The following is a 12736-nucleotide window of genomic DNA, read 5'->3' as shown; positions in this document are numbered from 1 at the left end:
CTATTGAGTTTCAGATTCAGCAAAGAAGCATAAATAGCTGTAACACTGTTAATACTGAAAACAAAGAATCAGTCCTTCTCAACTAGTCAGTTTTGAAGAAATTCAAACCTTAGAATGGAGTTGTACAACCAAACGTAACCTGTGAACTGCAGCCCCAACAGTTAGATTTTTTCTTTTCAACAGCAATGTCAAGACTTCAGGGCAGTCCTTTTCCTCCTAGTTACACAGATGTGCTTAGGCAATGGACAGAGATGGAAGAAAAGGAGAAACAAGTTTCCATCCCATGAAGAAGTCACAAACTAAGGCACACGCTTTTGTTGCAAGTCAGACCGATAGCGTTTTTGGTATTGTGATAGATGGACCCAATACCCATAGTTCTTGCTTTTCTTCCATCAAAAATACTGGATGGAATTTACAATCTTTAGTATGTTTTCAATAGTAAATAAGCAGCAGGTTGTGTAGACTTTCAAATCTATCTCCCCACACAAGGCATTCATTTATTTTTAAAACACTGCTTACTTTGGCACATTATTCTGTATTGTTGATGCATTTTGCAGAATGTGTAGCACACATATGTGTTAACATTGATTTTAAACTAATACCCGCAGTTGTATACTGCCATTAAAAGATGCTAAACTATATATTCCTAATATACGAAAACAGCTAATAGCACTGTTAAATAACCACTGTTTATTTTTTAAAAACTTAGACATATCTTAGAAATTAATGTAGTGTTCCAAAGCATAGAGGTGGAAGAAAAAGAAACTTTCCTTTAGAATAAAGTGCAGGGGTAAATCCAGTCTCAATAGGTAGTGAATCTGACCTGAGTATTTTTCAAATGGAGTAAATCTTTCACAGGGATTAAACCATGTCCATACCAAAAATATTACATTCAAAAAGTTACATCAAAGTTGATTTAATTTAAACAGAACATAAACAAAACCGTATATTCAAGATAGTTTAATGTTTTTTTCTGAATTAGAAATATCACTTTCTTAAATGATAAAATTACTAGTGTCATGACTGATTCTTCCCCCAATCACTGAATTACATTATATACATATATAGTACAGACTGATTGTAGCTGAAAACATTATTAAAATAAAATGTTTAATAGATACAAAGGATCTCTTCTTTCAATAACATAGCTTTAGAAGGTGTCCAAACACCCATTTAAAAGTAATTCTCTATTAGCATTAAGCTATTTAAGTGCAAACAATCTTTTTAGAAAAAAACAAACACCTACGATTGCAGCATCCATCTTCCTGAATTACATTTGCGAAGTCAGAAAGGAATGACTTTCATTTCCCATGATAGCATTCCAGGCTAACCATCTCTGGTTTTTAAAAAAATCAGTGCAAAAAACTCAACAGTGAATTTCTAATTTATAACACCATTATACTTCAATTTAAGAAACATTTTTATTTTACACGCATATGTGTATGTTACGTATATGATTCAATTACAGTGAGAAGTATAAAGAAACTGGAAAAAAAGTTTTACTATTTTTAATTGCAGCACCAAAAGAAGCATTTTTAAAGCAAAATTCTTCTTTGGATGAGCAGCCTAAAAATATTAGCTTTTAAAAAGAGTTCATTACATTATTATTATTATTTTGTAGTAAAACACTATGTGATTCACATAACTCCCAAGTTTACACTCTGCCTTTAAGAATTTGTGATGTTCTCTGGCTCAACGGCAGCTCCAGATTCCAATGCCATTACTTCTTGTTCTGTGTTCAAAGATTTGCTAGCAGGAGTGTGATGGCTATACTACAGTTCCACTTGGAGAATTGGCCTGGTTTTGAGATGGCAATAAACCCTGCAAACAAAGCAATTTACATTAATCCAGCAAGAGAACCCAACATTTAGTTTTCTAAACAGTAATGTTTGCAGAACGTTAGCAGATGGCATAATTGTCTATTGAATGTATTAACTGGTTTAGAACACACTATTTGAAAGCCTTGCAAGAATGATTTCACTCTCTCATATAGCTTGGCTTAAAGTAATTTCTAATATTTATTTAGCACATCATTAGGATTTGAAGAGAGGAAAAGCTGTATTCTTTTGCAACAAAAAACAACAATCCAATGGTCCTTTGGAATCAAAGCTGTGTGTTAAGTTTCCATGGACTACAGTTCAGCCCAGATGTATGAAGCATCCTCAACCTGATAAAGAGAGCAGTAATCCATTGAGTTATTTAAGTCTGGTTTGTGTTTTACAGAACCTCTTGTTATTTTTCTTTATCCATGGCCTCACAACACCAAGGAAAGGCCAATGAGCTACAGGCTGTGTTTGAATCTCTATTACGAAGATGAAAATTCTTTCCGAATTACTGGTGTTATTTGCCGCAAACATACAGTATACCAGTTTTTCTAGATTGAGCGGCATAGATTTCCGCATGTCACCTAAAATAGCAATCTCAAGTTTTTCTCAGTTTCCTTATATATACCAGGTCAATTTGACCTTTTTCTTGGATATAAAACTGCTTCTATAAAAGATGAGTAACAATTAAACCTTCCCAACTTGTAGAGAACTACTCTCTTCAAACTACAAGAGAGGAGATTCCATCTGAACATTAGGAAGAACTTCCTGACTGTGAGAGCCGTTCAGCAGTGGAACTCTCTGCCCCGGATTGTGGTGGAGGCTCCTTCTTTGGAAGCTTTTAAGCAGAGGCTGGATGGCCATCTGTCAGGGGTGATTTGAATGCAATATTCCTGCTTCTTGGCAGGGGGTTGGACTGGATGGCCCATGAGGTCTCTTCCAACTCTTTTGATTCTATGATTCTACTCAGCAAGTCTTGTGTGTCAGTCGTTTCTGACAACTCAAGGAAAATCCCATGGAAGGGAGTATCTCCTTGTGAGGAATTCACTCTACTTTTAACTAGATCTCCTTCCAACCTCAAAGGTTAAATAAGAACTCTAGTCACAGTCCATACTTCCTAATTAATGTGTTTAGGCTTTTAGTTTAAAATGGAGAGCTCATAGCTCTATCAGCTGTTTTGTTTTCAGTATACAACTTTAGGACGCAACTATGGCTTATTGCCAAGCTTGTCAAAACAGCCTTTAGAAGTGGTGAGAAGAAATTTGGTTTCTGTATCACCATCTTGCAAGCCATTTCATTTCACCTTAGAATTCACTAAAAAAACAGACTTGTTCTAAGCATCTAGAGAAGGAAAGCCTTCCAATACTTTCCAAATTGTTTTTCTTACCTTAACATCCAGCAAGTCATGTTGGTCAAGCTCAAGAACCAAGTCTGTCTGTAATGCAGAATTAATTACATCCTCAAGAGTCTACAGGAGCTCTTTCTAGCTCTGACCTAAACACTGAGGTAGAACAAAAGCAGACTCCCTAGTCTTGAATTGAGAAAGATGTACAAGGAGTCCCTGCATTGGAAAAGATAAGCCATTAGAACAGGCATGGGGAAACTTTGGCCCTCCCCCAATTCCTAACAGTCCCAGGCCCTTTCCTTTTCCCCCTCAGGAAGGGGCCTGAGGCTGTTAGGAATGGTGAGAGTTGAAGTCCAAAACACTGGAGGGCCAAAGTTTGCCTAGGCCTGCTCTAGAATCTGCTTTGCCATTTTGTCCCTTGAAAACCTCTACACTAAAATGTTTTATTCAGTTTCTTGCAGAGGCAAAGAAATGACACAGAGCCTACATGCATTAAAATTTGTTGCACACTATAATAATTTTAGATTCATATAGTCAAGAACTGTTAAGTTCTCTATTTACAAAATACTGTGACTAAGAACTTATTCAGTTGTGATGGAGCAGAACACTCAGTCTTAGCATACCCCCCAGCACAAGCTGCCTATGTCTCTACCTACTTCCTTCCTCAATGATTGGTTCTGCGGGACTCTGGAGTCAAGGGAATTTACAGGGGTTGGCTTGGGGCGTAGGCAGTTGTCGAAGTCAAACCTTAGACTCCATAGAAGAAACCATTCAGGAAAGAAGCAGCCATTGATGAATTAGCCCTGTTTTAGGAGATCCACGCTGAATGCCTGTTTTCCCCTCATACAGCAGTGAGCAAGTGTAGCAAGTGGCCAGTTTTGCCCACTGCCATTTGTTGCTGCTCTTCCTCACACAGGTAGCTGCCTCTCTCCAAGGTAGCGTGTTCTGCAAGCTATTTGTCACTATAGAATTCCAGCCATTACAATCAGTGTTGCCTAAGGTAGAATACATTGGAAGACCAGAATAGAGCTTTTAGTCCTAGAGATTAATGAGTATAATTGCTGAATTGAATTAAGGGAGTCATTAGGAAGGCATTCACTCTTTTAAAAAGAGTATAGCAGGAATAAGAATTGCATGAGAAATGCGAAAGCAGAAGACAAGCAGCAGTAGCTATATCTAAAGTTGATATACATTATGATAGCTTTCATGAGGTCAGGCAGAAAGAGAGGCTGATTAATTCACACTGTAATTCAAATCTCACTGTGTTGTATTTGTGTATATTATGCTGAAAGCTTTGGGTGTTAAGCAACTCACATAGTGGTATGTTGTCATTTTTACAGGACAACCCATTGTAGTAAAAAATGTAGGTTATTTTCTGTGGTATTTTATATTCTACTATAATCTATTGTTATGGATTATATGCAGGACCATCGTGACGAAACTTTCTCTGCTCACCCTGAGTTGTTCTTGGGTTTCACCCAGAACATAGCCCTGTAGGTTTCCCCAGACCTCTGCAGCAGGCTTCTGGGGTGCAAGGGATGGGCATCACTGAGGAGTTTTCCCTACTCTACTGTTCCATGACCATTTTTCCTCATTACAGCTAGGCCAATAGTTACCATACTCTTTCTCTTTCTCCCCCCCCCCCCCCCCCCAATTAAGACAATACCTACATAAAACAGCAAAAACAAAAATGCCTTGCTTGGCTAGTTTACAAATGATTTATCTCATCCAACACCAACTAACCATATGAAAGTAGCCGTTCCAATGGCTCCCAGGGACCAGGAGAGGTATGGTAGTGCAGTACTAAATTCAGTTTTCAGTACCTGAGTGGAAAATGCTTGCACCTCCACTTCCCGTACCTCTATATCAGTGATTCTCACACTATGTTACTCCAGGTGTTTTGGACTTCAGCTCCCACAATTCCTAATAGCTGGTAAGTTGAAGGCCAAAGCATCTGGAGGAGAAGAGTTTGAGAAACACTGCTCTGTACAAATGCAGTGCTGAACAAAAAACACACATATATGGCTATATCTTCAAATAAGCATCTGAAGTGCCAGAGTGGCTAAGGAGGATAAATTCCAATTATCTCTCTGGAAACAATCCTGAAATATTGGTAAGAAGCATAATCTTGCAAGTGCACAAAACTTGTGTATTATCTTTTGTATGTGCCAGTTGCAGATCTGTTTGGTCCATTAGTGCCTTCCAGTTTTAAGTCAGATTTCTGCACCAAGAGATACAAAATTCTGTGACTGGAACAACTGAGGAAATGTGTATTTTCCAGATAAGCATGGTGTTCTGTTTCTCACATGTATCAGAAGGAACAAAGAACTTTGGCAATGAACGCCATCAAAATCATATTTCACCTAACTGCTCTGATTTCTTAGAACTTCTAGGTTATTCACCTCCTCATACTGAATCACTGCATGTTACAAGGTTTTTAAAGAGTAAAACGGAGAACATTCCTTGCAATGTAAGAAATACTGTAATATTTTGATCCTTGTGACTCTGCAGAATAAGATTTCCCCTAGTATTCCTATTGTGAATTTCTCCCAGCTCTACTACCAGAAATCATTTACAAAAAGTTTGTTTCCCTCTGACGTTTTGTAGAAAGAGGCTGCCAGTGACTACTATTAGTGCCACAGCAATTATTAAAGTTTCCATGTTCAAAAGTAATTTTATACAAGACAAAACTGTTAATTTAGCAGAACTTCAGCAATCTTCAATAACATTTTAATACGTTTTGTTTCCACTGTGTGCTTTGGGAGAGACAAGATGTATCTGAACAAATACACGGAGATTCAAAGTCAGCAGAAACCTGGATGTCCAGCTCATTCTTGTACCTCTATAGCCTTAAGTAGCTGGTGTGTAGTCAGACAGTATGACTAATTTGTTAGCCAAATAGCAAAATATACTATAATCCATATGGAAAACCTTGCAATGTGACGTCTGTTGTAAGAAAGTGTAATTTAACAAGGCCTTTAGTGCATTTTGTTCTTTAAACGTTTTGAATGTTCTGTTGAATCCAAGTCTTAACATTTAACATTTGTCATATAGTATAATGGTTTCTACAACTACCCAGTGATTCAGGCCATGAAAGCCTTTGACAATACATATCATGGTTTCACCTGCGCCTGGATTATACTGTCCTGTGAATTCCTGAGATGCTGAACTAAAAATAAATGATTTTTTATTTATTGCAATGCTGACGATTTTGTTTTTAAATATATATTCAATATTGGATAAGTTTGATGTAAGAAAGAAGTCAATATATTTCAATTGCCCTCAAGTGTTATGGAAAAATTTATTTCTTCCCACACTAACAAAACCTATGGAAATTCTACATCTTTTGTTCATGTCAGGAGCGACTTGAGAATCTGCAAGACATATCTTTATGCAAGCTACCTAAACACTCTATTTAGTTGTCTTAAATATTTCTTTCAAAAACAAAAGTGATGTGGGCAGCTGCAAAGGTAGTAAGTTAAACATTTCAGCTACTTTAGGAAAGCTAATTCAGGGAGGATCTATTTGAAACAGAATATTCTGAAATTTAAAGCAGATTGGACAGGTGAAAATACACATTTTTCTAAACTGAGAAGAGGGCAACTTTCTCATCAGCTTTTGCTGTGTGCCTTCAAGTTCTTTCTGACTCAAAAGTGAACCCATTAAGGGAGTTTCTTGGCAAAATTAATTCAGTGGGGGTTTGCCTTTGCCTTCCTCGGAAGCCAAGAGAATGAGACTTGCCCAAAGTCACTGAGCGGGTTTCCATTGCTGAGCGGGGATTCAAACTCTGTTTTCATTGTCCAACGCTCAAACTACTGTACCACCCTGGCTCCTTTTATCAGCTTGTTATATCAAAGGTACATTAGTATTCCACTGTGAATAAGATTTGGTCATATTCTCAAAGAAGGTAGAACTAGAATCTTCTTTTTTGATGTTCCTCTCTCATTATTTACAACTGTAACTTGGAAGCATTTGAATGGTGTGATAACATTATGGAAGAAAAATACCTCACATCTGTATTGTCAGCCCTCAAAGGTTAACTGGAAAGTTGAAGATACAAACATCAGTTAAGCTGCTATACTGCAAAATAAGCTGAAACCACTGTTATACTTGACTTTTGTTGGATTCTTTCTCCTACTTTTCCTAAAATATCTAAGTTGGAGCACTAAAATCATCTTTAGGCTCTATCAGTAACTAATAGAAAGTGGGCAGCACCAGAGATGAGAACAACACACAACACCTCCATCAGCTAAGATTAAATCTTCTGCATTTACTTTCTTCCTTCTAGTTGTACACTCCAGAGCTTACATATCACCTAGCAGTTGCTGGATTTATATTGTTGGATAAAATACAGAAGAATAGACTCGGTGTTTCCTTAGCACACTCAAAAATATTTCAAAAACTAGATGGGTTTCACTTACGCAACTTTCCTTGGTTAACATATATATGCACATTTTAGTTTTAACCCAGTAGAATGAAAGGGTTTCTATTCTTTACATATAAGCAATCAAACAAAGGTCTAAAGATTTCCACTTTAGCAGAATTCAGAAGCACAATGGAGATATTTATAGGAATTGCCTTGTTTTCCTTTGTTGTAGAAGTTCTCCAAGCTCACCCAGTGACCAAGATTAGGGACCATCCATTTAAGGATTAAAACTGATGATGGAACAGAGAATTTTCATACTACACTATGGCTGAAGCTTGAACTGAGATTTGAAAATAAAAATGGTCTGGCTCTTGTCACAGAGTAAAGGTCACATAACTCAACCAAACAGCAACACCTATGAGCTCTTCAGGAAGAATGTCCTTTGGCTCCCTGCACAGTTTGTGCATTTCAATGCAATTTCCCACTGAAAATTTGCACCTGAATTCCTAAAGTACCAAGAGACAAGTGCAGGAAGTCCCCAAGTTATGAACAAGATATCACATTAAGAAGATTGCACCTCACTTTCTGCCCCTATGGTAATTGGATTTTGAAAAATTTGAGTTGCTGTGGAGACAAGGATGGGTGAGAAAGCCTCAGCTGAGACACCTTTTCCCCATGACCAACTCTCTCAGGAGTGAATTTCCCTTTCTATGGGAAAATTTCTTTCACTTCCTGTTGTCTCACCCTCGTTCTTAACTATGAATAGTTTGTAAGTGAGATATTTGTAATTCGAAGACTGCCTATATTAGAAAAAGAAAGGGAAATTCTTGTCATTTAAGTAAAAATTGAATTCTTCCTTTGAAAAGAACACCAGATGTATATGTATTAATCCAGCCGCACTTGGAACAGAATATTCTCAGACATACTAGCAAGGTCAGCAAGAATACCTGAACAAATGATTAGAAATACTTGTGGTGTGTGGCTATATAAATTCAGTGATCTTGGATTATTTGTTTATGCACCTTCTTAATTCTGATGAACAATCCCACAGTGCTTATATACTAATATTAAAAAAAACTGAAAGAGCTCCTGTAGAATCCAAAAGGCATCAATTCTCCATTCCAATGGCTCTTTAATAGATCTACTTAATCATCATAACCCATTGTTCCCTTATTTAAGACAGACACACCAATTTTGCAAAAACCCCTATGCATTCTTCAAGTTATGTACAATTTAACAGTCTAGTATAGATTTTATCACAGTTTGAATCAGCATACATGATGATGGATCAATATTAGAAGTATAAACTCTAAGTCACCATTTGAAATAGATATGAAATACTCAAGAGGTTATATATAATTCTTTAGAATCATTTATAAAAGCGGCAGTTACAGAGACAGCAGTTTCACAGTGGCTATTTGTTCAAGAAGGTGCCTGCTGAATCATAGGAGTCTCAGCTGTGGCAAAACATTGCAATTTCAGGCATGAGAAGCACTACTGACAGTTATCTACATTTTATAGTTCAGTTACACTTTTTTATTTAATGTCAGTATACAGAGGACAACCCTGGTAAATTATTCTGTAATGTCAAGTATTTTAGTGGGTTCGTTCAGCTGAAACAGTGACATAAAATATTAAAAAATAAGCAGTATGAAACAAACATGATTTCTTAAAATTATAAATATACCAACAATACTTATTAAAGCTTTATCATTATTGCAACAGTCAATTTAGTTTTAACAATTTGTCAGAAAGGCTCTTATGAAATTTATTCAAGTTGTCAAGAAATTAGATGGATGTATATAAAGAAAATACATATGAATTTTACTGTTGATTTTTCATTTTATCATTACAAATTTGTACAGTATCACCTAATGTGTCCACCTTAAAACAAATTCATGTATACAGACCATAAGTGCAGGAAAAGAAATCTTGGCTTTATATCTTTACACAAGTTGTGTGACAGTTAAATTAGCTGGTTTTTTCTCTTTTAACATAAGCAGGCCAGCAGTATTCTAAATGCAAATTTAGTAGCTTCAGTGTGATAGGAGGGAGGCATATAGTATTTTTAAGTACAGAACTGAGTTCCAACAGATAGAGCAATCCCCCCCCCCCAAAGGGTCTCAGTAAGGACCTTTTCGTCCTAGTTTGAAGACCCACATAAAAAAGGCTCTCTCTATGCTTCACAAGAAGAAATTGATCCATACCTGACTTGGCATCTTCTTTAAGAGGTGCCTTTAGCTCCCATCCCTTGTAATAACTGTGTATGGCAATATTTCAAAGAATTGAAAAAGTTTGTTTCTGGAGTGTATATTTTAAGATCTTTCATTTGCCCCCAACCTCAAGACTGATTTAGCAGTTCTCAAACTCTGAATGAGATATTATGTCTTACGATATAAGGATATTATTCAACAGCACTTTATACTTCAATCGCAACAAATAAAATGTCCTTTTACCACAAAAATGGAGTAGTGAATGTGTCTTTTACACATGTCCAGATATAATAATTCAATATATCTGTTAAACACCATTAGCAAATACAGAACTCATTTAACCAGGATGCTGTCTTATTACTTCTGGTACTGGACAACTGAAGAATGCTGTATAATTTAAAAACTAGATTTTTTTTCCCTGTACAATACAGTTCAAATAAATATAATCAATGTTATGTGCATTTTGTTCTACGACTGGTAACATGTTTGCTGGGGTATATGCTGCCATTACACCCTGCTCTTCCTTTTTTTTAGGGTTATCCTTACAGTGAGTCTTTAGAATTAGTGCCAAGTTTCCCTAAGCTTAAAAGAGGTTGTGGTGCATGATTTGGGAAGGACGAGGCTTTGTCACTGAAGGCAACATCTAACAGAAACATTCGTATGACTAGTCCTGCAAAAGATATTCAACAGCCTTCCTGCTGTCTCTATTAGGTTATAATTGCCAAAGACATGGACAAAATTTAGAAGTTTAACTTTTACCAGTAGCACAGCAAATATTTTATACTGTCAGTAATGAGGAGCTTTAAGGCCCCAAGAGTTGCCCTATAAATTAGCACAGATCTAAATTTTCAGCTTAATATGCAACATGGATTTACTCCACATTTTGAACTGGACACCACACTTTAAGCTTTTAAAAACATTTCCTAAAAGCCATATGAAGTGATTGGGGTGTGTTATATGAGTTCTTTAAAGTAGTCTAATTTTACCTTGGAAGGGGACAAAAAACCCACAAAAAACCCAAGGAATCTCAGGATCTGGAGTGCATATTAAGAGGACCTCCTACAGTCGTAGTGCATGTAGTTTTATTCCAATTTAGCAGCATATCCATCTACCTTCTGAGTTCTTGATATGGAAACTAAATTTAGATTTTCCAGCCAAGGCAAGTAAGCAGCCAGATTATTACTGCTTATTTTAACCCCATTCTAATATCCCATTCCATAGAAAACATATCATTTGCTATCCTGACTGAACCAATATGGCAAAGACAACTGACATCTTCTGGCAAAGGCAATAAAGACTTTTTGCTGATGAAAATGGGAGCAATTTTTCAGGGTTTTCAAGGACAAATGAAAACATAAACAGGTAGCAGCTTAAAATTATTTTTAAAAGTTAAATATGGGTTCAAACATCAGGTAAGACCCACACAAAATGCAGTATATAGCCCAGGGGGAAATATGTTACCACTACTGTTTTTGAAGAATCATTAAATAGATGTAGAGTTAAGTGCTCTTGTATAAAATAAAAAGAATGCTTATTAACTCATTTCTGGTTAAAAAAAAAAAGACTTCCGTGGCCTGAGCCCTGTAAACATTGCATCTATCTTGCTAGTTTAGGCCAGCTGAATGAGCTCACCAACTGCAAAAATAAAGATAGTAATATAATAACAATAACAATAACAATTTGAAACCCAGTCTAAGTAAACACGTCCTAAACAATATGCCATTTACATCAGTGTGCGATATTAGTTTTCAATGGTCTAGTGATTAGCATCAGCATGAAACTTACCTTTAATTAAAGATTTCCGCATTGGCCAAATATAGAAATCCTAGCTTTTGGTACTGCATACTCTATCTCTGAAATATTTGAAATCCATTTCAAATTAAATTGCTGCTGCAAACAAGTTGAGTTTGACCAATACAGTTTGCAATTCCTTTACAGAATATTTAATTTATAAAAAATGGAAGTAGCCCAAAGGCCAGAGTTCAGTTACTTTGCAATGGAGCAGAGCATTGAGATTTTTCTACCAGGCAACATCTGAAAAGTTACTCTCAGAACTGTCTCTGGGAAAATGAACAAAACCATAAAACATTTCCATAATTATAGCACAGATAAATAAATAAATAAATAAATATAGTTTTCTCGTTTATCTTCACAGTTTGTTCCCCACATCCATGAAAGCAATGCCACACATCCCTGGATTGTCTAAGGCATACTACAGATACAACATCGCAAACACACATTTGATAAGTTTATGGTGAAATGTTGAAATTTTTGCCACACAGCTTAGATCGTATAGTCATAATGGGCTTCAATTTCTGTAGGATAGCTTTTTGAAACCTGTGCACTTTAGTAGTTCTCAGTGACATTTTTTCCAACTAATTTTCAGGGCTGACTTTCAGGAACAAAAGAAAAGTGCAACTCTACACCTTAAAAAAAACACAACTGTCAGTCTTTTAGGGACTCATTACTGGTTTATCTATCAATACCCATGTGCTTCTATAAAGCATTTCCACACAAACACCAGACTCTGCTAATCTTTACTTCAAGCCAAGGATCCCCAAAGCCTTCATGGGTAGCTTATGGGGAAGTCATCTTCTAGGAGGATGAGCTCAAAATGACCCAAGTGCGTGTGCAGAAGCCACATCAAGTTTCTTTGGATCTTGGTCACTGAACTGCACATTGTTAAATGAGCATTTGAGACAAACCAAGCATAAAGTGGTATAATTAGATAATTATTTTAGCTGTGGTCAACATAAAAGAAAATGTGAATGCCACATTTAAGTGGATTTAATGGGAAATGGATGAGTTAAAAATTCTTAACAAGTACTTTAAAGTGAATGGAAAAATATAATACAAGGTACATTCCACACAGGGACGTTTTAAAAATATGACTTCTGCACATAGAAATGCTTGGAGGAGATTGATATTAAAAATCAGAATATTACAGTGCATATTTAATACCAGTTTATTCAAATTTTAAATGGAGACA

General features: G+C 36.3%; 1 protein-coding gene across 2 annotated transcripts in view; it reads right to left on the bottom strand.

The window, feature by feature from the left end:
* Nucleotides 1-670: 670 nt before the first annotated feature.
* WDR20 (WD repeat domain 20) overlaps nt 671-12736 on the bottom strand; it is a 57712-nt gene continuing 45646 nt past the window's right edge. For both annotated transcript variants that reach the window (XM_060755164.2, XM_060755165.2), the window contains exon 4: nt 671-1821. In XM_060755164.2, the coding sequence (XP_060611147.1) occupies nt 1768-1821 (54 nt within the window). In that variant the 3' untranslated portion in view covers nt 671-1767. The remainder of the gene's footprint in view (nt 1822-12736) is intronic.

Source organism: Anolis sagrei, chromosome 1 (genome assembly GCF_037176765.1).
Source record: "Anolis sagrei isolate rAnoSag1 chromosome 1, rAnoSag1.mat, whole genome shotgun sequence".
NCBI lineage: Eukaryota > Metazoa > Chordata > Lepidosauria > Squamata > Dactyloidae > Anolis > Anolis sagrei.
The sequence above is the reverse complement of the archived record's forward strand: the minus strand, read 5'-3'. Positions and strand labels throughout refer to the sequence as shown.